Below are 27,406 nucleotides of genomic sequence, written 5' to 3' on the forward strand. Positions count from 1 at the left end.
CAAGGTGTCCTGGGCCAAGCAGAATCAGCAAGCAAAGCAAGCACAGGACAGAGGTGGATACAAGCTTGAGCCTGATCCATCTTACACCAGACAAGAGCCTTCTCCCACTGTCATCCAAAGACACTGTCTCTCTAGGACTATAAAGAGCTTTCCAGTTTAGAGGCTGTAATGGGCCAAGTTTTTCATACTCTCTCCTCTTAACCATCCCAGGACCAGCTGCAGGCCATTTGCTGCAGAAAAGCTGCAGCTCTGTTAACTATTCCTCACCTGAAGCAGCTCCTGTCAACTATTATGCTCACAGACCAAAGCTCCAGGCCCCTTTCCCATGGTCTGGGGTGGGAAGAGTGTTAAGTCCTCAAATAGGCAGCTGGTTGATTTGTTAGTGGTTAATTGCATTAATTCACGTTATTATAACAGGACATGCAATTAGAGGTCTGGTCAGAGTATTTTATAGGTCTTGAACTCAAAACAAGTACTTTTATTGCCCTTTTTATTCCTACAAGAGCCCCTCTGGCTCTCTCAAACACTCTGCTGCAGTGTTCACAAAGGCTGAAAAAGGCAAACTGACCATTTTTCAAAGAATAAATGGGTCTCATCTCCAAGGCAAAATATATTCCAGTGAATAAACACAATATGCTCCAGAAAGGTTTTTCAGCATTTTCTTCACTTCAGCAGTGCACTTTGCAGAGGGATGGGGAGGTCCCCCAGAGCAGGCACTGCTACCATCCCTGCATTCGGCTGAGTACATCATCCTCCTCTTCTTGTCTAGCACTACCAGATACCCCCAGGCTGCCACAAACCACGCTGTCTGCGCTGGATAACATGTTGCTATATGACAAGACCAACCTCCCCAACCTTGCCTGAAGAGAGACTGAAGACACTGGTGCAAAGAGATGTTTTCACTAGGTATAGCAGAACAACACTGAGTTACACCAGAAAAAGCTATGACTTTCATCCTCTCCTCTCTCTCACCTGCTTCCCTGCACCTTTCACATTCATTGACCATAAATCCAGGAACTGTATTAAGACACCCCATCAAAAGCAAGTCCTAGTCCCACTTTCCTGAAGCATCAGGGCATGGAGGTCTAGAAGGTCTTTTATTGGTTTTGAAACATACTGGGGAAACAGGGCAGTAAAACAAACACACAGCAGAAATACTCGCCTCCTAAACCACAGGCTCCTCTCAGTATTTTGTGGTTAGCTCTTCCTCCAACAGCAGGAATCTATCCTTCAGTAACATGAAAAATGCTCAGAGCTTTGAATGAAGACAGTAAGGATGCATCACAAATTTTCAGCCTTATTTCCAATTTTGTTAGACCTCGTGGACGTTAAATCTTCAGAGAGTCAAAGCCCTGGTTTTGTTTGTGCTGTTGTCCTGCTTCATTTCCAAACCGTGGTCTTTGACTTCTCACTATAAAAAAAGCCTTCAGGGAATAAGCTAAAGGGATGGAAGGCAGGGATTTATCCTATTTCAGCATTTGTGCTTAGATGCACAGGGCCAGCTTGCAAGATAGCCAAATTTAGACCTCATCCCTCTATATCTGCCCACTTCCCTGGAACTGCATACATCTCACATACACACAACCCAGCCAGTTTCTTACAGATCTCAAGCATGCAAATCCCTTTCAAACGTATCCATCCCTTGTGTGCCACTAATGACAATTCATGAGTTTAAATTCCATTTACACCACATCTGATTGTGCAAATGATTCCTCTAAATTTCCCATTGTAAATTTGCACATCAAATTACCCACACCTATGGCACTTCCTTGTCACTAGCTTTGCAGAGACAACTTCCTTCCAAACTACTTATGTGGGTCCTGAGCACTATCCTGATCCTCCTGCCAACCAATTATAATCAGGAAACAGGGTTACTATCCTCCAAAAAGCTAGAATTTACAGAATTACTTTTTCCCAGTCCAGAGTCCAGGTGGATAGTGTGTCTTTCCTCCCGCAAAAATGCGATTGCCCAGTATTTCTTTACAAAAACACTAAAAGGTTCAGACTGCATGATTTCCAAAACTAAACCTGCTCCCTACTTTTCCATTTGCATTCATCCAGAGCATCTGGGAAACCAAACGGCATAACAACCCTAAATGCAGCCCAGGATGCTAGCCAGCAACCCCTCCAGCCTGCTATCCAGAAACTCCTTCTTTGCTAAGGAAGGAAGAATAGCCACTTTCTGAGAGCTCCTTTGCCCTCTGAACAGAGAAGTTAAATTAAACACGCTGAATTTCTTGCTACAATGGCAGTCGGTCAAGTGTATCTGGAGAAAGTCTGGATGGCTGATTTTCAGACAGGTAGAGTTAGAGGGGGTGAAGCCCAATCAGCTTTCCAAGAGGAGAATTTACAGGGAAATTAAGAGTCAGTTCACAAGCACAGGAAATGTCTCCTTTAAGGCACATTGTTAACATAAAATAGGAGGAGAGTAGCTGATGATAGATTGCTCCTGGGAAGATGACCACATTCGTCCACTGCATACAGTGCCTTCAAACATGAATCAAAATAATGGACAATTGACTTATTAGAAGTCACCTTTATTTGCTAATAGCAAACTTCATTCCATCAGCAGGGAGAGTGGTAGAAAACCCAGTAGGACCTAAATCAGTCTTGCTCCCTTCCACTGGAGAGCTCTGGACCAGCTCAGTTTCCCATGCAACAGGAACAACTTCAAAGTTGATTTAACATGTTGTGGAGTCCAGAGGGGTTAGATAATCTCTTACGGTGTGAGGGGGGCGGGGGGAAATCATCTCATGCTTGGTGGATCTTGGGTTTATCTCCCTTGGCTGGAAGGAGGTCTACAGAGTTGCATGATCAGCAGAAATCAGTAAGTTACTAAGGGCACAACAACAACATCTGCCTGATTACCTAGAATGACACAAAGCTGTCACAAGTCCTCAAATAAGTGCCAGACTCTTCATGTGTCTTCTGAGACAGATTTTCTAAGAGAGAGAGGAGAGCTCTGCCTTTAAAATAGAGACACAAGAATAACATATATTTTACTGTTTTTCAGGTATGCACATAAAAGCTGATACTGATGAACCCAAGAGCAGAAAGCCATGATCCCTAGGTTCTCAAGATTGATGAATGTTGCTTAGAATCCATAAGCCACTCAATTTTTGATGTATTATTATACCTTCTGATCCCATTTTCAAACTTATCTCTACCTACTAGATATGCAGGAACCATTATTTTTATTTATACACACACACAAATAAATATATACATGTGAAAAAGAAATTAAAGACTCAGAGGATTACAGGAGCTCAAATCTTAAGGCAGTTATCAACTACTACAAGACTTGCAATAAAGTTCCACATCATGTTTGCTTATTAAATAACTACGTCCAGTTGTTATGAAAACCATGTCCAGGATATAACAGTACACAAGGCAACAGCTTAAGGCAGAAATAAGTACAACATACTAGAGAATATGCACATAAAATTCCACTTGGACAAAAATAAATTACACAAACTGGTATTTCACCAGGGCATAGTACACAACACACTTATTCACCCCAAGCTTATTAATGAGCCAAAGATTTGTTGGCCCCTCAACCACATGACACTTGAAAAGCAGTGGTTTGGGCAGCCCACAGTCCCTATGCACCATGGCACCACCTGCCCAGTGTCACCAAGAGAAGTATCAATTACCAATCCACACACACATCATTTCTTTTACTCCTCCAACATTTGATTCTCCACTCAGCTCTCATAGGGGAGTGCCAGCATGAAACCACCACCATCAGCAGCCATCCTATCCTCCATTGACTCATACATAAATGATGCCTGTGGCACCAGGCAGGGGGGAGGTGGGGAATACATCTGGGGGCTTTCTCGGTTCTCCGTTAAAATGCCCTAGGCCAGTCCTGTTTCCTCATGCACCAAGCACATAATCCAAGCTGATAATGCCACCAGTAAAAGCTGTAGGGAAGGTATCTCCAGAGGCAGGTATGATGCCAAAGCCCCTATTTAGTGAATCTTTACAGCTAATGAGCTGCAGGGCAGCTCCTCAGTACACACCGTCATACCAATATTAAGAAGTCACCCTGCTCAAATATTCTATAAAACACAGCTCCCAGCACTAAAACTTAAGTGCATATATAAGCTTTTCCATGACTGGGACCTGACCTGCTGCTCCTACACCTCTGAAATCAACTGGAAATGCAACACTTCACTGCCTGAGAGCAAAACAGAAGCCCAAATGGCCAACACACTTCGCCAAGGGGTTGGTATATAACAAAAAGCAAGAAAATGACAGAGTGGTGAAGTGCAGAGCCTATCTCATTACTGCTACAGTTTTAGCATTGATTTTTTTTTTTAATGGCACACTTCACTCCAGCTCTCACTGTCACATCAATATTATAGATACAAGAGCAAAGGGAGGTCTGGGTCTCCTGAGAAGAGTTTCTTTTAAAGAAAGGCTCAAAGGACAACCCAAATCCATTGCATTTGACCCTGGGGATGGATGAAGTGTAAAGTCTTTATGGAACTCCAAGGAGTCAAACAGCATTGAACACATCCAGGCCTCTCTGTCAATCTCCTCATCATTTGCAAAGTGCATGAGGATCCATTTGTAAGGTGCCACATGGCATACGCATTATTTAATCCCAAATGCTTTATAAATTCATATATGAATGCTATGCAGTTGTTTTGGAACCATTTTTACACTTTTCACCCTGTTCCCCATCCTAGCTTGATTTCAAATCCTATTTGACAGATTTTAGGGTTTATATGAGGAAAAAAAGTAAATCTTACAGCCATCCTCCTAACCATATCTCAGATACTGACTGTATTAACATTGTAGCTGAAACAACCCCATGGTCTGCAACTCAGAGTGGTCCAGGCTTCAGTTCATCAAAACACAAGTCAACCTAAGCAAAGCAGTTGGCAGGTTGCTCACATGCTGCATCACACCAGCTCCTTTCCGACAGACACACTGCTCAGCAGACAAGCCAGACTCCAGGTGTGCATTGCACTGCATAACCAGCTGATTACACAGCACTTACCTGTATCTAACAAAAATCTGCTCCCCAATAAACTAAGGCGACTCAAGCATTCATTCCCACCGTATGTAAAGTCAACTCAGAAACTCACAGTCACCAAACTTCAAAGCATCAGGCTCCTTTTCACCACACACCACAATAGCAAAAGGCACAGTAAATACTCCTCGTGGGGACAACCCTCCCAAGTTTCACATGGAACATAGTCCCTGCCTTAAAAGGGAGTTAGGATCTACAATTTTTGCAGTGACAGTATTACACATTTATACGCTAATATGTTTCCAGAAACAATTTTAAAGCACAGAAGTGGTTCTTTCTCCTCTTACTGCACTGCAGCAAAGCAATATGGCAGCTGTTTAACAGCACATAACAAAATTGCAGGACTGTTCATGAAAGAAAAAATAATCTTCAGGGGAGGGAGATTTAAGTAGGTAGAATACAATTACCTAAATTGAAATTTGCTGGTTAATAACCTTGTGCTTGGAAAAATTGCTAAATAGCCCTTAACTATCAGAGCATCCATTTTAAGTCTCATTGACAGCACTTCCGTGACAGTGATCACGAAGCTCTAGCCTAGTAAAAAGTCAATGAGAAGATTAATAGGCATTTAATTAATGCCCTATCTTTTGCTGAATCTTCAGGAAATGGCAGGGGTTAACCTATGACAGTGACTCAGCCTGCCCCTGCTTAGCTTAAGCACATTGGAGACCCAATAGCTCAGTATAACAAGAATTAAAGACTTCAGACAAGGAAAAAGCAGGCAATCATATCAATCCTTAGAAGACACAATTTGACTTTCACAGAAGCATCTTTTATAAAGGGTCTCATTCCTAGCCAGGGATGAGGCCACAGCAAGAGATCTGCCACCAGGCCATGAAAAAGTATCCTTTCTCTGGTGCTGTTAAAAAAAAAAAAAATAAAAAAAAATAAAAAAAAAACACCAAAACAAACAAACAAAAAAAAACAAAAAAAAAAAACAAAGAAACACAAACAACCAAAAAAAAACCACAAACCAGAAAAAAAGTGTGATGCCAAGAACATATGATAACCTGCAAGAAGCCTTCAGGGTGCAGAAATAAACCCACATCTTAGAAAAAAGTAAATTTATGGGAACTACTTATTGCATGATTCATCTCCAAATGAGGACTACAAGGGGTTAAGGGGAAATCAAAGGAAGACCTGAATCCCCTCCTCTCAGTCTCCATTTGTCATACAATCTCCTAACTTCATGCAGCTGAGCTGAAATCTCAGGTCTAAAACTACCTTTTCAAATGGTTTCCAGCATCCCCACCACTGACCTTCACCTCCTGGTACCACAGGTAGCCAGGTGTAACATCATCAACAGGTGATCAAATGTGGCTTTTCCCTTCTTGCTATAGTTCATAATAGGAAAAACTCCTTTTCTGAGTTAAAGAGCACACATGTCTGAGGATTAGAACAGAAGCAACATTTAAACACTAAAATGGCTATATAATGTCCAACTCCTTGAATAACATCTCCAACAACTTAAAATCAAACTCCTTGCAAAATATAAAACTGGAGGGAATATTCTGACTGACTTTTTAGCTAGAAATAGGGACAGGCTCCTCTCATCTTCCCATATAACCTCCTTCCCCCACTCAAGGTTAAATCTTCATCCCAAACCCAAGTTACTACTTGTCTTTGATTTCCCAAACCTAATCTTTTTGTTCAGACACAAATGTCTTGTGCTTTACTCTGAGCCCATCGCATACTGAGACAAGATTCCCAGGACATAATAACTAGCACAGACACACAGTGAGACAGACAGTGATAGAAAAGCAATGCATAATTCAGTACAAAATTTTAAAGTTTTATGGAGCAGCCAGTAGAAAGGAAAGCAGAAAATTTAAATCTCCAATGTGTTCTCAGCCATAACCTGGTTTTGAGATTGAAACACCTCTTTAAGGACTTTTGAACTTTAAGACAACAGCTTTGAGCTCAAATACAAACCTTGACCTACACTTGAAATCAAAACAAATCTCCAGATTCATCAGCCATCTAAGGTCATCTGTTACTGCTGACACCTCAAGACTTCAGCCAAGGTTCAGCTCTTGAAGTTGAAAATACTCTTAGAATTTTACTAGTCTCTGCTTTGTGCCCAGACACTCAGATTTCATCTAGAAGCCAGTGCATCAAAACCAGAACAAGCAACCTTATCAATAACACCCACCTAACCAGGACCTAAGAAACTTCCAGGTAGAAAACACCATCGCTTGAGATTTCTGACCAGAAAAAAGGTCACGTAAAACTTCAGACCAACCTCTCTGACGACTCATCTTCTCCACTTTCTCCCCATCATGAATGGTTCCACAGTCCAAAGAATAGCAAATGCTCTCCACCTGGTCTTCATATGGCATCAGGCTGAGGAGCCACAGAGGCCATTGCCCTCTCAGCAGGCTCAGGGCTAATGAACCATGCAGGTGGCCAGCATTTGTAGTGATGAGTTGCAAGGGGCCTCCCTGCAATCAAGGCACTGAGTATGAATGGCGGCACATGTATGTGACTGCTGACCCACGGAAAGGGAGGATGTGCTTATGTCCTAGGGATCTCTCACAGGGTGTATGGAGCTCAGCATCAAATTCTGAATAGATTCTCCCGTTTGTTCCTGGCCAGACATTACAACAAGACGCTGGCAGGACAGTGATGTGCTAGATGGAAAGGCAAAGGGTTGCCTAGGTATCCCTCCAGTCGAGGTACAGGAGGAAGGGTGGTTCCCTCACCAAGGGCAAGATGATCTCTCACTAAAGCCTGTACACTCAGACACCTCTGCCATTCATGGCAGTCTTTGACAAGCTCCAGGGCTAGCAATTCCTGCTCTGTCCCTGGCAAAAAGGGAGCTGTAAAGGGAGAGAACAGGCCTTTCCAATATTCCTCTCTTCACGTCTCCATTCTCCTCTCACCCTGTCCCCTGTGCCTGGGACTGTCAGCAGCTCTCTTTAAAGTCCCTTCTTTCGTAATGAGTTTCTTTTGATCACACACTAAACCAGCAGACATTCTGCTTAAATGCAACTGATGAATGAACAAAAAAGGCCATTAAATATGTAGGAAATGTCATTCCTTACCTGCCAGGTGCCCTGGAAGGGCAGTGTGAAGATAGGATGGGGCAGGAGGGAGCCAGAGGTGGGGAGGGAGAAGGGACAGCTCAGAAAGGATATGGGTTGCACACCATTTTGATGCACCAGCTCCGTGGGCTGGTGGTCTGTTTCAAGCAGAAGAAAACAACTGGGGCCAAATCAGGGTAGGGGACATCAGGATCCGGCGGGGAGGTGACTTCTTCATCCTCACCCAGCTCTGGGGAGGATGGTGGTTGCTCCGGTGGTGTTTGTTGTTCCGAGATCCCCAGATCCACAGGCTCCAGTGGGCAGATGGCAGAAGTGTGAGGGGGCTGTGGGCCTGCAGGCCAGGTGGAAGGAGGCTGGGGAACGCACTCTGCCATGCCCGCCACAAGTGAGAACTCCTGGAAAGAAGGAGAGGAAGGGAAATTAAATCCCATGAGGAATCAACAGCAAAAGCACAGCACATCCATGCCCTGTTAGAGAGTCTAGAGCAGGGAAGAGCTGAAGGACTGACAGCTCTGACAAATGATAAAACACATTTGCACGTTGTGCTGAAGCAATTTTAAGTGAAACCCTTTTCTGCCAGTTGCTCTCTCCATCAAGATTCTTCTGGCTAGTGCTCTCCATCACTACCTATTTAAACCATCCCTGTAGTCCCTAAGACACCTTGTCATGCTGCTGCACCATCTCATAGGATGGTGCCAGCTCTTTTGGAGACAGCCTGAGCACCTTAATGGAGCACTGTGTTTTGAGTGGCATTGCCCCATCCTGACACAACAGAGCCACCCTGCCTTCACAGTCCCGCACGTGGTCCTACCAAGCCCGGGTTCAGCTTTGCTGCCCCAGCTCTCCCATCCAAGAGCACACTGGGTTGGCCCTGTGTCACACCATTGCACAGGCTCTTTCAGACTGACACTGACAAATGCATGCCAAACCCACACACAACAGTCACCCACTCAAACAGGGTAATGTAAGCCAGAAGTGGGACTACATTTAAGCACCCTTCTCCAGAGTTTGTTGAGCTCTCCAGCGCTGGGGCAGTGGAAACACCATGAACACACGAAACCATGGCAAAAGTTGTTCTACTAAATGGAATGGTCAGAGGTGCTCTGGGAGGCCACAGGAAGAGCAGGTCTCAGACTCAGTGGCACCCTGTGCTGGCTTTGGCTGGGGTAGAGTTAATTTTCTTCTTAGTAGCTAGTGTGGTGCTGTGTTTCAGATTTGTGCCAGAAACAGTGTTGATCAAGGCCTTTTCTTTTTCTCATATCACCGTGCCACCTGGTAGGCCAGCGGTGCACAAGAAGATAGGAAGGGATGTATCCAGGAGAGCTGGTCCTAAATGACCCAGGAGATATTCCATACAAAATGACATCATGATCAGCATATAAAGTTGGGGGAAGAAGAAGGAAAGGGAGGAGCATTCAGAGTGATAGGAGTTTGTATTCCCAAATCAGTGTTAAGCATGATGGAGCCCTGCTTTCCTGAAGATGACTGAACACCAGCCTGCCCAAGTGAAGTGATGAATGAATTCCTTGTTTTGCTTTAATTGAGTGCACGACTTTTGCTTTATCTCATTTTTCTGCCCTTTTCTCTTTTACTCTTTTGATTCTCCCCTATTCCATCCGGGGGTAGTGAGGAAGCAGTTGTGTGTGGCTTAGCTGTCAACTGGGGTTAAACCACAACACACCTGAGCACTGCAGAGCACCATGCTTTTGCTAAAGAACGTCTCTTTGCTGCCTGGGTGCACTTAACAGCAGCCTTGTTCTGGGAAAACACAAAGCCAAATGTTCCCAATTAAAGTACGGAGTGGAAGTTGCTTGTTGAAATGAGGGGAGTAAAATAAACTCCAAGGCCTGAATTTGGAAGGGTGTTACAGTGACAGTCTAAGGAAAGAGTGCTTGGCCAAGGACTGCCCACTTTCTTCCCTTCACCCTGTTGATTCAATCATCTGGAGTGCCCTTGCTACAAATACATGTTTAAAAGCAACACAACAGCCCTCAGACACACTGCAGTTCAGAAAGGGATGATCAGCAGCAGAAAAGAAAGTGTCTGTCCATGGCACAGACCTCATCTCCTTGCATACTGGCTGTACCAGAACCCAGACACTTGCCTCAGTTCTCTTCCCTTTAGGATCACAAAGCCTACACACACTGCTGTTGACATTGCTTTGCCTTGGAATGGCTGCACCCTTGACATTTCAGCTCGAGATGCTTTTGATGCCCACACTGCTGGATCCACGATCTCCACGGCTCTCTATAGCACACATTTGTCAGGCGCTCGCCAGCCTTCCCACTTTGGGTTGCAGTGCATTGTCATTCCCAGCTAAGACCCCGAAAACTCTACCTATCCATCCTGTTCTCTCAACCTCCTGCTTACAACATACACTTTGATCCAAAGCTTTGCTTGTTCTTCGAGGCTTGGTATTTGTCAGAAGAAAGAGCAGCAAGCACGGGGGGTTTAAAAAGCAGACATAGTGTCCCTTGGGGGATAGCGGAGAGACTCTTTGAATTCATTATCTCAAAGGCCAGAAGCTATTGGAAAGAAACAAGTAGTATGTCTCCTGACTGGCTTTTGGATGCTCTTCTTAATTTTTTAAGCCCTGTGAAAAAGTGGCCAGTGTATCCTTCTCACCACCCAGTGCCTCTGTTTTCTCTTTCACCAGGTTTTTGACTCTGGGCACCCAGAGAGCTACCTGTACCACCTTTTCCATTCCCTGTTCCCACCAGCTCCCCATTGCCTGCTCTGAGCTGCTCCCTTGCTGGCTCCCAGGCTATTAACATGCAGTGGCTGAGCCCAGCTTCCCTCCCATAACAGCACAGAGGAGAAAGATTAGCAGGACAGCCAGGAGGAATTACTTACTACAGTGCTCAGAGCATGCACACTGACTAAGGCATGGCAATTCCAAACTGCGACCGACAAAGATTCATAATTAACAGTACAACTGAGCAAAGGAATGGGAAAAACAACCTCGTCAGCATTTCCCTGCTTTCCCTTCAAGCAAGCATCCAGGGCCTCTTCTCCATCTTATCACTGCCAGATGCAGCTGGGACTTTGGGATGCTACTCTGCCCATGTCAAACACATATGCTCAAAGTGGGTAGTGGCTGCATCACCGACAGTTCATCACTCCAATTTGGGCAGCTCAAATTGACTCATTAGGAGTTGTAAGGACACAGAGCCAGGTGAATCCCTTTGGAAGTCCTGAAACTAAATACTGTCCTTGAATGACAGCTGCCCCACTGGAGATGTGAGTAATACCCCTTACATTCCTCAGATTAAATCCCCTTCTGCCTCCCAAAGCAGCCCCAAGGCTGTGATCACGATGTATTTCCTACATTAAGCAGGATTAATATTCTGTGTCAAAAGAGAGAGAGGGGAAAATCAAGCAGTGGGGTACTTCTGAGCTCTTTATGCAGTCAGCCCTCCTGTCTCAGTTTCAAAGAAGAATAGAGTGGTTTTACTGCCAGAGACAGGCGCAGGGTCCTCACCGCTACCATCTCAGATATGGAGGTTGGAATGAGCTATTTCCCCTATTTTGGTCAGGCAATGCTGCTATTTTCTCTGGAATTGCAATCACTGGCCTTCCCATGCTGTAGCATTGCTGTGTAACTTGATTAGAGTCAGCCTGCTACAATATTTCAACCTAGGGAAGCCCTGTTTAAACCAAAATCACCAAGAGGAAAGAGTTTGGCACACGCACACAGCTGCATACACAGAAAAACGTGCATCAGTGGAGAGGGTTCCTACTCAGGTAAAAGACAGTAATAGTGAGACCAGAGAAAATTAAAAATCTCCAGAACTTGCCTTTGGGATGCCTCTAACCTTCCCCTTGTGCAAGTGCACCTTACCGCGATGAGGGCAACACAAGAGGACAATTATATGTTTCTGGGGTGGCCAAAACCAGATTCGTCTCTCTCACTCTTTTGCTCAAACAAACCTAACTCCAGCTGGTTGGTGGCAGGCCAGACCCATCAGTGAAAATCAAATCCTCTCCACCTCAGATTTTCTGGCCAAATGCCCCCCAAATACACAAAAACATTCCCCTGCAAGTCACATACCACTGGAGGAGTGATGCTACACCAGCTGCAACTCCCTCCCAGGGGAAAGGAAGTTATTTGTGGGCTGGCAGCTCCTGCTTCTCTCTCTCTGCATAGCCTGTGCCAAAACCTTCTGTGGAGCCAGGTCTCAAGTCTGCACCCCCTCCTCCCACCTCAGTCCATCTCCAAGGACCATCTAAAACCATCACCGTTCCAGGCTGAGCACCCACTGGTCCTGCATACGGCACACACACCTGCCCTGGACACGTGTGCTGGCAGGGAGCTCAGTGACTTGGCAAGCACAGAAGAAGCTGACAGCCTCTGGCTCAGCCTTTCCCCAAAAGCACCTGGTCCTGCCAGACTCTGCTGAGGAGAAAGGGAAAAGGATGCTCTAAAATAACAAGGGAAATAATGGACTTAGCAAACAGTGGAAACTGGTTAGGAAAAAAAAGAGAAGATGTCACAATTCAAGAGAAGTGCTACAGATGAGGGGTGTCTGTCCCCAAAGGTCAATGTCACCTCCTGGTGTGCACTGCTCAGAGAGGTCCCTACCTAGACATGCTCTCCTCCAGAGCTGCAACTGGCATCCCAAGCCTGTTAATGCCATGACCTGCCATGAGCAAGCCAGCCCAAGGTGTCCTGCAGGCATTACATCCCAGCTAAAGCTTTCTGGCTCCTCGCTACTGCTTCTCAGCAGGGCTTTGGTCAGAGAGGGGACAACAAGGGCCATGGGTGAGGGAGGGCTGATGGGACCTTTACAGTGCTCATGCAGACCTTTCTGGACTATTGCTTCCTGACAGTGAAAGAGCCTTTTGCAGCCAGCCAGGAGAGGGAAATACCAGAGAGAGGTCCCCAGAGTACCATTCCAGTGCTGGAGGCAATCCACTCAGGGTCCACTGGGATGATGACTCCTGTCCCATGTGGGAGCATCCTCAGAGATCATCTTCCTCAGCACCATCCCTAACCCTGTATCCCTCGCCAGCCTACATTGCCCTGGAGCAGTCCCTTCCTCCCTGCACACTGTTCACAGAGGTAACACTGGAGTCCACATTGGAAATGAAAGTGCAGAGTGTAGTTCCTTTACGAGCAGACCTACGTACATATAGCACCTCCATCCTGAGGGCACACAAATTCTTTACAGACCATCCGTCACCATCAGTCACCCGCTACTCAGAAGCAGCAGGAAGCACAGCAGCCAGGCTGGACTGCTAACACCCTTGCAGAAGAGGGACAAAAATGACAAACTCCAGCTGGCATCACAGGGGAGGGCAAGACAGCCCCGTCAATCAGAGCAGCACCTGAGGCACACGTATTTATTTATCATCTCCAAACATCCATCCAAAAGCCCACAAGCATCTTGCGGCACGGCTCTTGCGGCCAACTTCGTACAGACCCAAACTTATTTAAGGAGGTCTCTGACTGCGTGGCATATTGATGAATGCATGTGGGTGACCCCGTTTGGTGGCTGGCTGTGCCCATGTGCCTCCCAGGGTGGTCTGCTGTACACGGCTGGGAGCCCCCACTTGTTTGTTGCTATAAATGGCAAGCGTTAGCTTTGATGCATGTGTCTGGCTGTGGGGATGTGTTAGTCATACAGGTTTCACATTCTGAGCGTTTGTCGTGGTACAGTATAATTAGTGGTACATGGCTCCCTCTGTGTTTGTGTTCATCTGGAATCGGCATGTTTCTCTGCCTGTTCATGTGAGGCAGCTCCTGTTCTCATCTTCTTGTGTGTGCGGAGTTGTACAAGTGCCAGTAAGGAACAGGGTCACTTTTAGTAGCAGATGATTTGCAAGACCATCTTTTACATCTCCGTCATCTCGGCACCTCCAAATGCAAAGGGACATGGCAGAAACAAAGCTGATGGTGTTTCAAATAGTGCCCAAATCCACTGCTCAAAGGTGCTGGTGTGCCACCATCCATGGCCTGCACCAGAACCAGGGTCTCCCAGCTGCCCTGCCCTGGTCAAATGCCCTGTTGCCTTTCAGCTGCATGCTGGTTGGTTGTTGTGCCTTGTCTCTACATATGCTTTAACCTCTGCCAGATTTGCTCAAAAGCTTCACAGCCTCACCTTTTTCACCCTGGTGATTTTGTATCCCTCCTCCTGCTCAGGTCAGTGAGCAGAAAAATTCCTGCATCCCACTGAGCAGGGGAAGGAGCAGTCCAGCCAGCATGGGACAAAATAAGCAAACTATCTGTCCTGAAGCTTTGGCAATACCCTGCCTTCAACCTGTACTGCAGACAGCACTCCGCAACTTCAGGAAGAGTAATCCCAGATCTCCTGAAGACTCCCATCCTCATCATCACAGCCAGTGTCCACTCTATCACTTCCCTTTCATGTGGCTGGGATACCCCCATCCTATCCATACCTCTGGTCCTTACCCCTGGCACAGCAAAGCAGGAATCTGCTTATGTTGCTGAGAAGCCTTTGGTCAAGCCTGAAGGAGATGTTGTGGGGACCAGTAAAGATGCTGCTGGAGAGATGGAGAAAAGGTAATGACAGAAGAAAAAGAATAGGAGAAATATGGTCACTTTGGGTGTAGGAGGTACACCCAAGAGGAGAAGGAATTTTCCCACCTGTCCTTAACTATGTGGGGCGCTTGAGATCCAGAGGTGAGTCCTACTGAAGACCTTAGCCTTATCCCATTGCTCCTCAGAGAATGTGCTTACTTGTTTTCAACAAAACATTTCTGGTGTCTCAAATAGACACAGACAAAAAACATCCTTTTGGGGGTGACTCCACACTCTAACAGACCCATCTATGTGGAGATTCTGCCCTAGAGTCAGTGTTTTCCCTTTCAAATCTGCCCCACTCACTCCCTGTGATCCTCTTCCATCTGCACTGCTCAGAGTGATGCTTCCTCCTCAGGCACACGGACACCTTTCACTTAAGTGGATTCCTGTCATGTCCTCTCACTTAAACCACCGCTTAGCTAAACTACACATCTTTAGCACTTAATCCTTGCTCATAAATTAATCTCCCCAGCCTCTTGGTCCCTTCGTGCAGATCCGCATTGAAAGCCGCCTCTCGCCTACCAGTGCTCCGCCGATAATGATGTGCCAAGTGCCGCCTTCCCCCAGGGCTGGCTCCTGGGCCGGCCGCAGAGGCGAGCTGCCATCGTGATGTCTCTGTTGCTGGCCCTGTCACGCTGCGACTCCAAGTCTGATATGCCATCTACCGTCACACCTCGGCTTTGTGGCCCGTGCTGCCCCTTCCTTACCCCTCAGCAGAGGAGCCCCTTCCTCACTCCTCAGACCCCGTGTTTCAGCCTACATTGCCTCTAGATACACTAGCTTGCATTCTTCCTAAGATTAATCTCATGAAGCTATTTTCTGCCTGTCTCTCTGACCTCACTAGTTCCCTTTGTGTTATTTGCTGCATCCCCACTGGTAGGCAAAAACCCAGTTTATCTTCATCCAGGAAAGTCATTAATGTGCTGTTTACCGCTCCCCCAGATCAGCAATGGAGATGACAACTAGGATGGGTCAGATGAGGATGATGAAGAGAAAGATAGTCGTGTTGTAGACTACTAGCAATGATGGCTTTGGGGCTGTCCTCACACCCTTAGACCTTGAGCCAGAATATGAAGTGCTTGCAGGAAAGGCAAAATATGCAAATACCTCAACTGTGCCTCCCAGAGAAGCCCACACTGGGGGAACAGAGCTTTTGGGAGCATCAAGAGTTATATCTAGCACCTCTCCTCTCCCTGTAATTTTCTGCTCTCCCCTCCATCCCTCCAAATGAGACAATCTGCATAAACCCAGCTACACATTTGGAGCAAACTAACTCTTAGCAAAAATGAAAACAGGAGAGGTGATGTGGAGTGTGATGATGCCCCAGGCTCTGCCTCTAGAAAGGAGAGGGAATATGGGAAAGAAGTGTAGCTATGAAGATGGGAATCATCTAGAAGCAGAGAGGAGATAATTTTCCTAGCTCTGCTGCAAAGGCCTACAGGCTCTTCAATCTCAGGTCAATAGATAGACCAGGACCTTGTAGTGGCTCCCTGCATCCCACCTGATTTGACTACTGACACTGCTACTCATTTATGTAAGTCCTCTTCTCTCCCTTCTGCCACCAGGAAAAGAAATCAAAGCCTGGACAGTTGTTTGAATAGAGATCATTGAAAAGCAGCAAAGACACCAATGCAAGTGTATCTGACCACAGACCTGAAATGAACTCCTATAGTTCAAGCCAAATCCTTGCAACCTGGCACAAAAGCTCAGTTTGAAGGAGTCCATAAACAGTTACCCTACCCCCCATTTCCCACCATCCCCACGGGCAAACTCATAGTAAGTTCTGAAGGCAAAATAGAGGGAAAAAATTCAAGGAAGACAAACAATTGAAAACATCACTGCTGCTGAAGTTACTGCTCTGGGACCAGGTGTAAGAAGATGCTGGGCACACATGCATACGCTTGCACACACACATACAGCAGCAGAAACCGGATTCCATCCATTTCTGACAGCTTGATCTGTAGAAAAATCCATTCCTAACCTCTGTCCTGGAAAGCAGCTTAATTGAGCCTGTCAGCCAGACACACTAACCCAACACCTGAGAAATGTTTAACACCACTAACCCCACCTGTGCTTTCCCTACAGCGCTGTTCTTCTAGCCACAGCCAAACTCTGACACTTCAGAGAAAGGAAATAAAAACCTTCTCCCCTCTGCCCCACCCCTCAATGATCATACCAGACAAATACTTCCAGCAGTCACATCACAGCAGAAAAATCCCTGCACTTGCCATTTCACCAGCTACCAGCAGCAAAGGTCAGCAGCTCCTCTCCATCATGTTCAACTCCACTGCCATAAGTCCCACTCCAGTGGATTCACATGGACATGCCCCTTGCTATCCCTCCCAGGATGTCCCTGTGGAGCTTTACATCAAGGCACAATGGAGCAGGATGTGTTGCCTGTGCTGCAGACAATGGTTATGTCAGAAGCAGAGACCAGCTGCTCTTGGTTTGGGTTTTTTTTTTAATACACACCCATACCAGCTAAGAGGGGAACAACCTTTCCTTTTGGAAGCACCCTTCTGATCTTGCCTTGGTCACACGGAAATAGAGCTTCTGTACTGCTCTGTGGGTGCTGGGAAGCATAAGCTACTGCAGAAAACACCAACAAGCAGCATTTCACACCAAGACCCTGCAGTGTGTCCAATTACCTACAGGCTGCAAGGACTGGTACTGACCTGAGAAGGCCCTGATGACTGAGCCTAGCTTAGCCAAGAAACCACTTCCCTCCTGCACCACCACAGCAGCACACACCTCCAGTTCAAGGCAAGTGATAAGGCATTTTCTGAGATCTCATTGCAATTACTCCCTGATACACCGGGCTGATTGCTCTTCAGGGCACACTGCGGTGCTTCAAACACAGGCGCCTGACAAGTACCGGGAGAGTGAGGAGTTTATTACCAAGTTAGTGGGTTGATTTATGCCGTCTCAGTTATGATTAGAGGGCTTAAATAAATTTTGTATCAGTATAAGACATTTTTCAAACCTCTGTGATTTCTCAGAGCTTCAAGGTATGCACTTCAGAGACAGACGAATAAACTAAATAAGCGGCCTATATTAGGTCATAATAAACAGTGATGTACCCCTGCATAACGGGGAAGAAACCTCTACTTTCCAGTAGAATTTAGGGGTTTGTAGATCCTGAACACTCTCAGAATCAGCCCTACGTTATCCCATCTAATTGATTTTTTGAAACAGCTAGGAAATGGTACTGCATGATCTTGCAGATCCACCTGTACCACTTGATTTCTGAACCTATCCATGGACACAGCAGTTTTAGTAAGGCTCTGGGCAACTGCAGACCTTCATCTGTTTGTTTGAATTGCAGGATTAGGACTTTGATTTTAAATCAGTACCCTGCTTTTTTAAAGATTCCTAACACTGTGTGTGCTTTTCATGAGTTTACAGCTGTAGATACTTGTTCTCTCTGAGAAAAAAAAAAAAAAAACAACCAAACTTGGTTTCAACGTTTTTCTTTTCCCTAGGAAAAAAGCTGACCAAGCATATGGCTTCTTTGCAGCACAGCCCAGAATTGCAGGCTTTTCCCAAAATCAAAGTGACCAGGGCTCAGCATAGGCCACCCTGGTCTGGAACACCCTCTTGGTGTGTCCTGCTTTGGGTGGGATAGGGCAGGGCTCTAACATTAAGTAGGGCTGTAGGTTGGGACCGTGTCACACTGGGCATGGACACATGTGTTCTCCAAAACCACATCAGGCAGCAGTAATGCAGCCAGGTGTGAAGTGGGTTGGTGGAAGGAATGAAGGAAGGAAGGACTCAAGAGATCCCAGGACCAGCAGAGATGCCAGAGCTGCAGCCTGGGATACAAGTGCGTTATTGGCACTTTGAGGATGCTCAGGATTGGACCAGCAAGGAAGGTGCCACTCTTGGTGGGAACAAGAGTGGGGACACAGGAAAGCTCACCCAGCATGGTAGGTGCACTCTGATAGATCCCAAGGAGCCCTTCAGGTCTCCTCATGTCACAACTAAGGCCACTGTACTTACCCAGAAACACCACAAGCAAGCAGTGAGCTCTTCTGAATCAGCATCCCCCTCCCATAATGCTTCCCCTTGCCCTCTTGACTGCTGTGGCCGCACTGGCCCTGCTTCGGCCAGGTCCACTGCCTGAAAACTCTCCTGAGGCAGCAACAAAAGGAGATTTTGAAATATAAAACAGGTTGGCATAACCCCCCTTTATAATAGGCACTGTCAGATTGATTCAGGCTTCACAAGGCAAACCCCTTAGATGTGGCAGATCAAAGCTCCTTCCTTGTCCCCCTGACTCTCATCTGAGATATTCACTACCAGATCTCCTGGCAAGGCAGTGTGCGTCTGCTGGTGCATCGAGGTGGCCAGTGCTTAGACACATGCTTTCCAGTAAGATCTGCAGAAAAACTGCTTTTCCCCACCTTCCTGCTGCAGCCAGGGCCAAGCTTTTGCCAAACAGGTACTGCACCCTCACCCACCCAGCCTGATGCATACACCCTGCCAGTCAACACGGAATCCAGTGTGATGCCCAGATTCCACCCCTGCCTCCATCCCAGCTCTCCTGGGAGAGGATCGTGGCACTAGACCTTCACTGACAAGCATGCACTGCTGCCCTTATGAGGAAGTTGACATCCAATGCCAACGCCATGAAACTATTATGTTATTTAACAGAGAGAGGAGTAAATGCTCTCAGTCCCTTGCAGGCAGCAGGGAGCTGCCTCCTGACTGAGGCTGTGCACCTGCCCAGACCTCAGGGATGGGGCAGTGCTGGCTGGGGGAGAGGTGCTCAGAAGATACCCTTAAAATATAAAGGGGGGTGGCAGAAATATGGCTCTTGGATTCCCTTCCCGGTGCTCTGAATTAAAAGTTTCTTTGCATATAGGGCATTCAGAAGATAATGTGCTTGCAGATTTTTTTCCACTGATAAAGAAGTTTATGTGTCAGAGTTAAACTGAGAGGTGAGGGGAGTGGAGAGACAGCAAACCCCTTCCTTCTTTGAGACAATAAATCCTTCAAATTTAAGCCCAAATTTAAGACCAAGAGCTCTGCAATAGCACAGAGAAACAACTGACAATTAACATAGCAGTCTTCTAAGCGACAGAGAACCACTAGCAACCCCCAGATGAATGAGAAAAATTCTTCCTGTTAGCGAGAGAAAATGCAGAACAAGTTCTGCTTTTTGATGTTTATCATTTTTCTCTGCAATAATTTACAGGGAATTGACACTTTTTTTTTCTTTCTGGCTTTTTATTTTTTAAAGGCCCTGTTACTTTTCACACAGCTGCTGTTACAGAAGCAAAATATATCCATCAAGAGTGTTACGAAAACCAATATTGGCAGAAAAAATGCCAGATAACTGCTGGTTAAAAATGTCTAATACTATTCCTGTTTCTCTCTCTTTTTTTTTTTTTTTTAAGTTCTTCTGTTTCTCCCCCCACCACCACCCCCTGACTCCAGCTAACAGCTTCCAGTGATGTACAGAAGATGATGCATTTGCTATATTAAAGTACCTCCTATTCCCTGTCCCTTTTCAGACACTTCGGATGTTGCATATGCAGTTGAAATGCAATAATAGCTATAAACAAAACGAGAAAAGACAATTTATGAAATCTGAATCCAAGACCCTAGTCTTGCTTTGCAAAGCAAAAAAATACCCCAAACCCAAGAAATCCTTAAACAGTGATAAGGTTTAAAGAAAAGTTACATATTTACAAGTCTCAGACAGTTACCTCTCCAGGAAGGAGATTCTGTAACCCTTCCTCTTTCCCACCACTCTTCCCCACCATAACAGAACAAACTAGCCAGGGCTAAATTTGAAATTCCTGGGATTATTCACACTCCCTGTATCATTTATAGTCGTGTATAAAGAGCTGCTCATTATCTGTGAGACACACATTCCCTGCTGCAATCGCTCATGGACATGAACTGCTGGACATACAGTTGTTCCCTCTCCACCACCACTGCTGCCCAAAACACGCACCAAAATCAATTATTGCTACTTGTTGGATAAACAGAAGCAGTCACATATATAGGCACTGCACATGGACATACAGGTACCTCTGAACATGCACAGAGAAATAACTTTCCTCTCTGGAAAGACAGAATTATTAACATTACAGACATGTCTACCCTCAGCTTTTACTTCTGCCAGAGAGGAAACAGGTATGAAACAAAACAGGAATGATGCAGGTACATGGGTGGGCGCAAGTTTTCTATTAAAAGGACAGCAAAACCAAGCAAAACGAGACAGACACAAGGTTAGCCAGGTGTGCGTACGTCTCACCTACCTTTGCATGGAAAAGCAGTCTCCAAGAGAGAAGTGTCCAAGTCAGAGAATCAAAATAAAATAATAATGAAGATGCTTTGAAAAAAATCGCCCCACCAAGAAAAAAAAAAAGCCCCCCCGCTCCCCCCTTGCACACAGGCACACTCACACACAGATACACACACCTCAGTGCCCGGGGAGGGGGGGATAGGAAAAAAAAGGATGAGGATCAGCTGAGTGATGGGGAGCAAAGAACCTGCCGGCGAGAAGCGGGGAGTTGTGTTAGATCCGTGCCTGCAAGGACTGAGCGTGTGCAGGAAGGAGATGGTTTAAAAGGGGAATACATGGTAAGAAATTGTGGCTGCTCAGGCTGGAGTCTGAAGCTCTGGGGTCAGAGCAAATGAAAAGAGGTTAAAAAAAGGACCTCTTCCTTTTCAGGAGGGTTGGGGGGGCTTTGTCTGTGTGTTTTTCCAGGCAGGTGGTGTTAAGAAGTGACTGAAGATTCCTGCCAAAAAGACTAGAGAGGGTCAAAATATTTGTGGGATGCTGAGAGGTGATGGAGGTGTGGGTGAGGGCAAGGTTAGCTATTCCATGATGGGAAAGTGAGGAGGACGGGCTGGTGTGTGGTTTCTGTCTGTCTCTCTCTCTCTCTCCCTGTGTCTCATGGTATGTTCACCAACGGCTTATGGAGAGAACTGCACAGTGAGAGAGAGAGAATAACGGCACAGGCAGAGGGAGAGTGAAACGCCGTCCTTACAGTGACACCAAATGTCTTTTGGGGAAACCTACAATTAGAGGCAGAGAAAGCAGGAATTCTAACAACACGGGGGGAAAGGAAGAAATCTCCTTGTACACCATCACGCACTCACATCCATGGTGGGGTCTCAGGACAGCTGATTTGTCCTTGCCTTCAGCCCACTCATCATTCCTTTTCTGATGGACACTGGTTTTCAGCATGCCTGCTTTTCCCTGAACTTGTAAACATATGTCCCTTCACAAGTCACAGATCAAGCAAGTTAGAGAATTATCCTTTGAGTTGAGTTAAAAAAATAAACTAACAATCCCCCCCTAAAAGTCCTTCGCTCAAAACCAGTCCCTTCTCTACCCCTATCCTACTACCAGATCTATTATGGGAACTCAGGGGGTGGGAACAACTCCCTGCAAATTAGTTTCCTGTGGCATTTTGTGAAGTCAGGGGGAAATGAGGGGGATGGACAACATGCAGGGATCCCACCCTCCAGTGCCTAAACAGAGTACTGCTGACCTGAGCCTCATCCAATGGGTAGTCAACCCAGCATTTCCTCCACTGGTCCCATTCCACGGCTGAGCAGCCCTGCTCTGTGTTAGCACAGGCCCCTAATTCTTGCAGCATTTTCCTGCTGGGGATCCCCAAGTCAGCTCTGGGAAAGAGATGAAGCCATCACAGTCCTCAAGGCTTTTCATGGGTTTTGCCTGTTCAGACAAAACCCCAGTTGTTATGAGAGAGAGACATTTTTGCTTCTGCTGTGGGCATATACTGTAAATAAGGAGCTAAACAATTGCCAAGTTACCAGTTAGGGTATGGTACAACATATACGACAGCCCCAAAACACCTTGACTTCCTTGCAGGAATACACAAAACCTCTCCAAACCTTCCTTGCCACGATGATATCTGCACCGATTGTCGCAGCTTTGCGTGCATGGCTAGAATAGCTGGGTCAGGGTAATTAACACATCTAAACTAAAAATGGCTGGGAAACTAAGTACTTTAATCATACTGTGAAACAGGCCCTCAGATGTTAATTCTCTGTGGGAAGTCAGTGAAGCAAGCCCATCTTCTGGTAAAGTCAGAACCACCCTCGTTTTAGCTCAAGGTAGCTCACATGCATTCACCACTGAGGGTGAAAAACACCCAGTAGATATCCTGTCCTCTGCCATTCAAGTCTGTGTGGCTTGGCTTTGACATGCCAGGGATGTGAAGCAGATGTCAAGGAGCCTCTAGCCATTTACATCACATCAGCCAAGCTCCTTGGAGCCTTGGAGCAAGGTGGTTGGCATGTCACTGTCTCTCATGAGGCCCTTAAAAGTCTTTTGAACAAAGACGATGGCTGCTGTCCGCTTTTAGCATGACACTTCTGTGCTTAATAAAGTGTCTAATCTTGTTACCTCTCCTGAAAGGAAAACTCAGCCCTCGGAGGATCCTCAGGCTACACCAGGAGTGATAAAAACAAAAAAAAAAAAAAATAGCAATGTTGTAAACAATGGGAATGTTGTGAGCATCAAAAGTTACCTGATTAAAGCTCTTATGAAAAACAGCTCTTCTTCACACAAGTACAGCCATTCTTTTTCCACATCTTCTGACCAGGGCTGCAGTTCCATGGTGAACTTATGCATCTTCCACAAGATGGAAAGAGATTTTTTTTCTAGGACAATAATTTTTTTGTGGTGGTCAGACATCTTCCCACAATGGGTCAGAGTCTGTTTGTATTGAAGCTGTGCAGGACCTACCTCTGATCACCTTTGGCCCCTGGGTTCAATGTCCTGCATGAGCTGGAAAGCTCCCATGTTGGAGCAGGGAGACAGCAAGGTCCCATTCACATCAGGAAGCCCCTCAAAGTGCAGGATGGGCGTGATTTTGTGACAACAACCTCAGCTTCTCAGTGCAGTGGAGAAGTGCTGCTGGGCACAGAGTAGAGTTTGGGGTGATAACAGAGCCATGTAAGTGTCCCAAGTGTCAGCTGAGGCGGATGCCAAGACAGATCTCTAGACAATGGCTCTAAATACCCTGGTGCAAGGCTGCTGACACCCCACTGAGACAGCTTCTGCCTCAACCAATTCTGGGCAGCCCCCTAAGAGATGTTACTCATCCCTAAGCGCACCACTAGCACCACATGTAGCAAACATGCCAGAAACCGTAGTCACTCACACTCCATATGCACGCACCTATGTGTGCCTCACACCAGAGGGGCTGGCTGACCTTCTAGTCCCCTCTGCTAGCAAGTTCACCCTGTGCTGCCGAAGTCAATTCCCTTGGCTTCTTCCTCACCAACCACAAGACACTCGCCACTCCCTCTCTTCATGAAAAGCATCTGTTATTCCTTCCTGAGAAATAGAAGGGCTTCAATTCTGTCCCCAAAATGATGAATCTGAGCGTTGTATGATTTCAGATGCCAGCAATTCACCAACATGCCCCTTCAGGGGGAACAGGGAAAAATGCAATTGAATTTATTCATGCATGAATATCAAATGAGAAAAAGAGAATGAGGAGGAGGGCAGGAGAGAGAGGGAGAGGGTGAGGCAGGATGGAGAAACATAGCAGCAAGGAGAGGCAAAAAAACTGAAATGGTAAAGGAAGATGAAGAGTACATGCAGAGGGCACAGGAGGACAGAGGCACACAAATACACATCCAGGATAATCTGTGGGTCATCACTCATGTCTACATCCCAGGATCATGTCTGTTTGCCTTCCAGCGTGCCCACACATGGGGATAACAAGACATTTGAACTCTCACTCAGACAAACCATCCAAATCAATAAAGACATGCAACAAGCCTGAAAGGAGGGGAGAGGGAAAGGGGGCATGTGGGGAAATGGAGCCATGCCACTCATCACTTCACAGATTTGAAGCTGGTGAGAAGAGCAAGCCCAGGGCAGCTCGTGCTCCAGAGCAGAGCCCCTGTCATCTCCACACCTTTCCCATATGTACATACTGGGAAGGATTTCCATGGGCTTGCTGGTACCTACACCACAGGCATCCCCCACAGAAGCCATTTCAAACCTTGGGCTGGGAAGCCCTTGCCCTCCCTGAACAAAACCCTCCTCTCCACCATCTACAAGGGAAGAGACTGAAGATGAAGGTCTTCTTGTCTTGCAGCTCACAGGAGTCACAGGGCTCCATCTTCAATCTCCAAGGCACTTTCAAAGAGCTTTGTCATCTGCACTGAGTGATGCAGGTGGGCTCTCTAAGGAGCGATCTGGGGGGTAGATCACACCAGAGGTTAGCATGGCACGAGCTGGTCCTACAGATGCATCCAGAGCACTTCCAAGGGTCCCTCACTGTCCTCTCTGTGGTTTTTGAGAGGAACAGGAAAGTCCATGTTGTCCCTGTCACCACCTGAGCCAGCAGCACTGGCTGATGGGTTAGTAGGGAAAGTGTGTGATTCACTGCAGCTGTTTCAGAGGGTAGACAGAGAAAGGGAACAAGCAGGAAAGGGGGAGCTGTATCAAAGCATAAAGGCTGTAGTAATAGCTTGGGGAGATGCAGCCCTCTCTTCTGCAGGTTTGCAGGTGGCTGTGGGCTGAGCTCACCAGGCAGCAACCTACACTGGATTTAAAGGCAGCCTCTAACCGAGTCTCACAAGCATCATCCTGCCTCCTGCCGGGTGACCAAGCCCAGTCCTTCTTGCCAGCCCTGATGGCAAACCCTGCTCTCCTGAATAGCATATGGGAGCCAAACACTGACCACTGCTGAGAATCATGGTGCTGTTGCCCCCAGGAATGACTGTGCAGCCCCTCCCACTCTCTGGCTCATCTACACAGTTCACAGACCCCTGAGAGCTCAGTCCACTGCATGCCCAGGTTAGTCATGGCTGCATGTTGGCTGAGCTCATCCCCAGGCATGCAGCAAGGAAGAGGAGCAGCCAGACAGAAATCAGCCTTTGTCACAGTGCTCCCAGGTAGGGCATCAGGTCTGGCATCTGTTGCTGATGTGGGTTTATATTTGCTCCTTCCAGGAGATGGTGCTCAGCTTTTCCCACACCCTTCAAAATAGAAAGAGAAAAATAAAACGAGAGAGTGCAAGCTCTGACGTGAACCTAAGTTTAGATCCAAGGGCTGATGACTCACTCCACTGGGGGAGAAGTGGCTGAGCTGGCTGTAGGTTTCTGTTTATATACCTCACTGAGCTAAATATATAGACTGAGAAGTTCTTCTGTTCTGGCCCAACAACTTCAATCTGCATTTTATCCCTCTAAATCTTAATGTTCCCTTCCCTTCTAAATCTTCCTCTCTTTTCCCCCAGCATTGCCTTCCTAATCCCCTTTATGCTTGCTTTGTTGTAGGAAATTGAAGAAACACATGTCCCCACCTTCCACTCTCCCCGGTGTTTATGGTTTAGACTGACAGGGGATTTCTGGGAAGTGATTCAGTGTTGTGGCTCTTAAGCACAGCTCCTCTCACAGATCTGCCAATGCATTTCAGACCTGGCCTAGTGCTCCCAACAACCATTCCATGCTGGCAACCAGATCCCATGCTGCCTCCTAATCCACTGATCCTGATGGTTACACGGCTCTCAAGATGGACATTTCCCCCACTCCTCCCCAGAGGTCCCTTGTCCCGTTGTTTCAGCATGAAGGTTCTCTCTGGAGCCCAGCCATGTGTCCCAGGGTTAGCAGAGTGCATCCCTGCCTTCTCCAAGCCACTGCGCCAGAGCACGACACCATTTTGCTGATGTGCCTCAGGACCTGCTTGTCACAGTTGGGCATCAGGTGCTCAACGAGGAAGAGCTGACAGCCACTGCCAGCTGTTCTCCTCTTTTGCGACCAGAAAAAGGACTTTGTCATCAGCAGAAGGCTTCAGGATGAGACCTTCACAATCCTTTTCACCTGTGATCTGCCAGAGCTAGGGACTCACACAGGGGACCCATGTGACTGGCACCCCACAGCAGCCTCCCTCAAACCCGCGCCTGGGGCTTGCACACTGATGGCACGATGGTGCCATGGTTGCTTTCCCATTTGTCAATCATCATGTTTCAAACATGGGCTGCGACCTGTCCATCAGCTGCACAGGAGGTCCAAGGGCCCACAGAGAGGGGTCCCACACATCCATTCCTCCTCACTGCCTGGCGCTACCTTCCTTCCATACCACCTGATAAACACAGCATCACCTCACACATAGGAAAAGAAGCCCCTCTAAAGGTTTAACACTGGAGATAGAGAGCACACATGTACATGAGGCTGCAGGACATGCACAAACCTGTCTGGGCTTCCCAAAATTACACGTCCAGGGTGGTGTAGCAGAGCTGAAATAGATGGTTGAGCACACAAGGACCATTTCTGGTTACACTGAATGCCACCTTGGATCTGTCATATCTGCAAGCTGTGAGATTCCCTTAGTTCCTCCCTGCTCATCCAAAACAGTGGAGAAGGAGATGGTAAAAAGAGCTCAGCAAGAGGCAAGAGGGAAAATATAAATTAATCCCTACAGCAGAGGAGAGAAACAAAGAGAGTGCAAGAGAAAAAGGAATCTCTGCCCCCAAAGGGCACCTCTGAGCTACGGTGGCAAACTTCCTAGACGGGAGACAAAGACCATTTACAAAAAGGTGGTTTGCTATGAAAAACAACAGTAGAAAAGAAAAGCATAATGAGAGGGTGTGCCTTTAAGGGAGAGGTCTCCAAGGGATGGAATTTAATTTAACCCAGCAGCTCAGTCTAGGAAAGGAAGATAACCTTTGCAGTTTGCTAAGCTGCTGCTGGGAAGGGGAACATTGTCTTCAAAAGTCCTGTGTGAATTTTCTCTAGATATAGGTCTGTGAGATCCAATGGTGAAACCTG

The 27,406-nt window shown here is 46.7% G+C and overlaps 2 protein-coding genes across 2 annotated transcripts in view; one reads left to right on the forward strand and one right to left on the reverse strand.

Annotated features, from left to right (window-relative positions):
• CACNA1I (calcium voltage-gated channel subunit alpha1 I) overlaps positions 1-21,579 on the reverse strand; it is a 173,296-nt gene extending 151,717 nt beyond the window's left edge. Inside the window, 2 exon segments of the mRNA XM_050324168.1 lie at positions 8,179-8,480; positions 20,899-21,579. Of these exon segments, the coding sequence (XP_050180125.1) occupies positions 8,179-8,459 (281 nt within the window). The 5' untranslated portion in view covers positions 8,460-8,480; positions 20,899-21,579.
• The window catches only part of RPL3 (ribosomal protein L3), a 263,879-nt gene that overhangs the window by 77,634 nt on the left and 158,839 nt on the right, over positions 1-27,406 (forward strand). The window lies entirely within an intron of this gene.

This window comes from Myiozetetes cayanensis, unplaced genomic scaffold, assembly GCF_022539395.1.
Source record: "Myiozetetes cayanensis isolate MyiCay16 unplaced genomic scaffold, myiCay2020 scf3, whole genome shotgun sequence".
Lineage (NCBI taxonomy): Eukaryota > Metazoa > Chordata > Aves > Passeriformes > Tyrannidae > Myiozetetes > Myiozetetes cayanensis.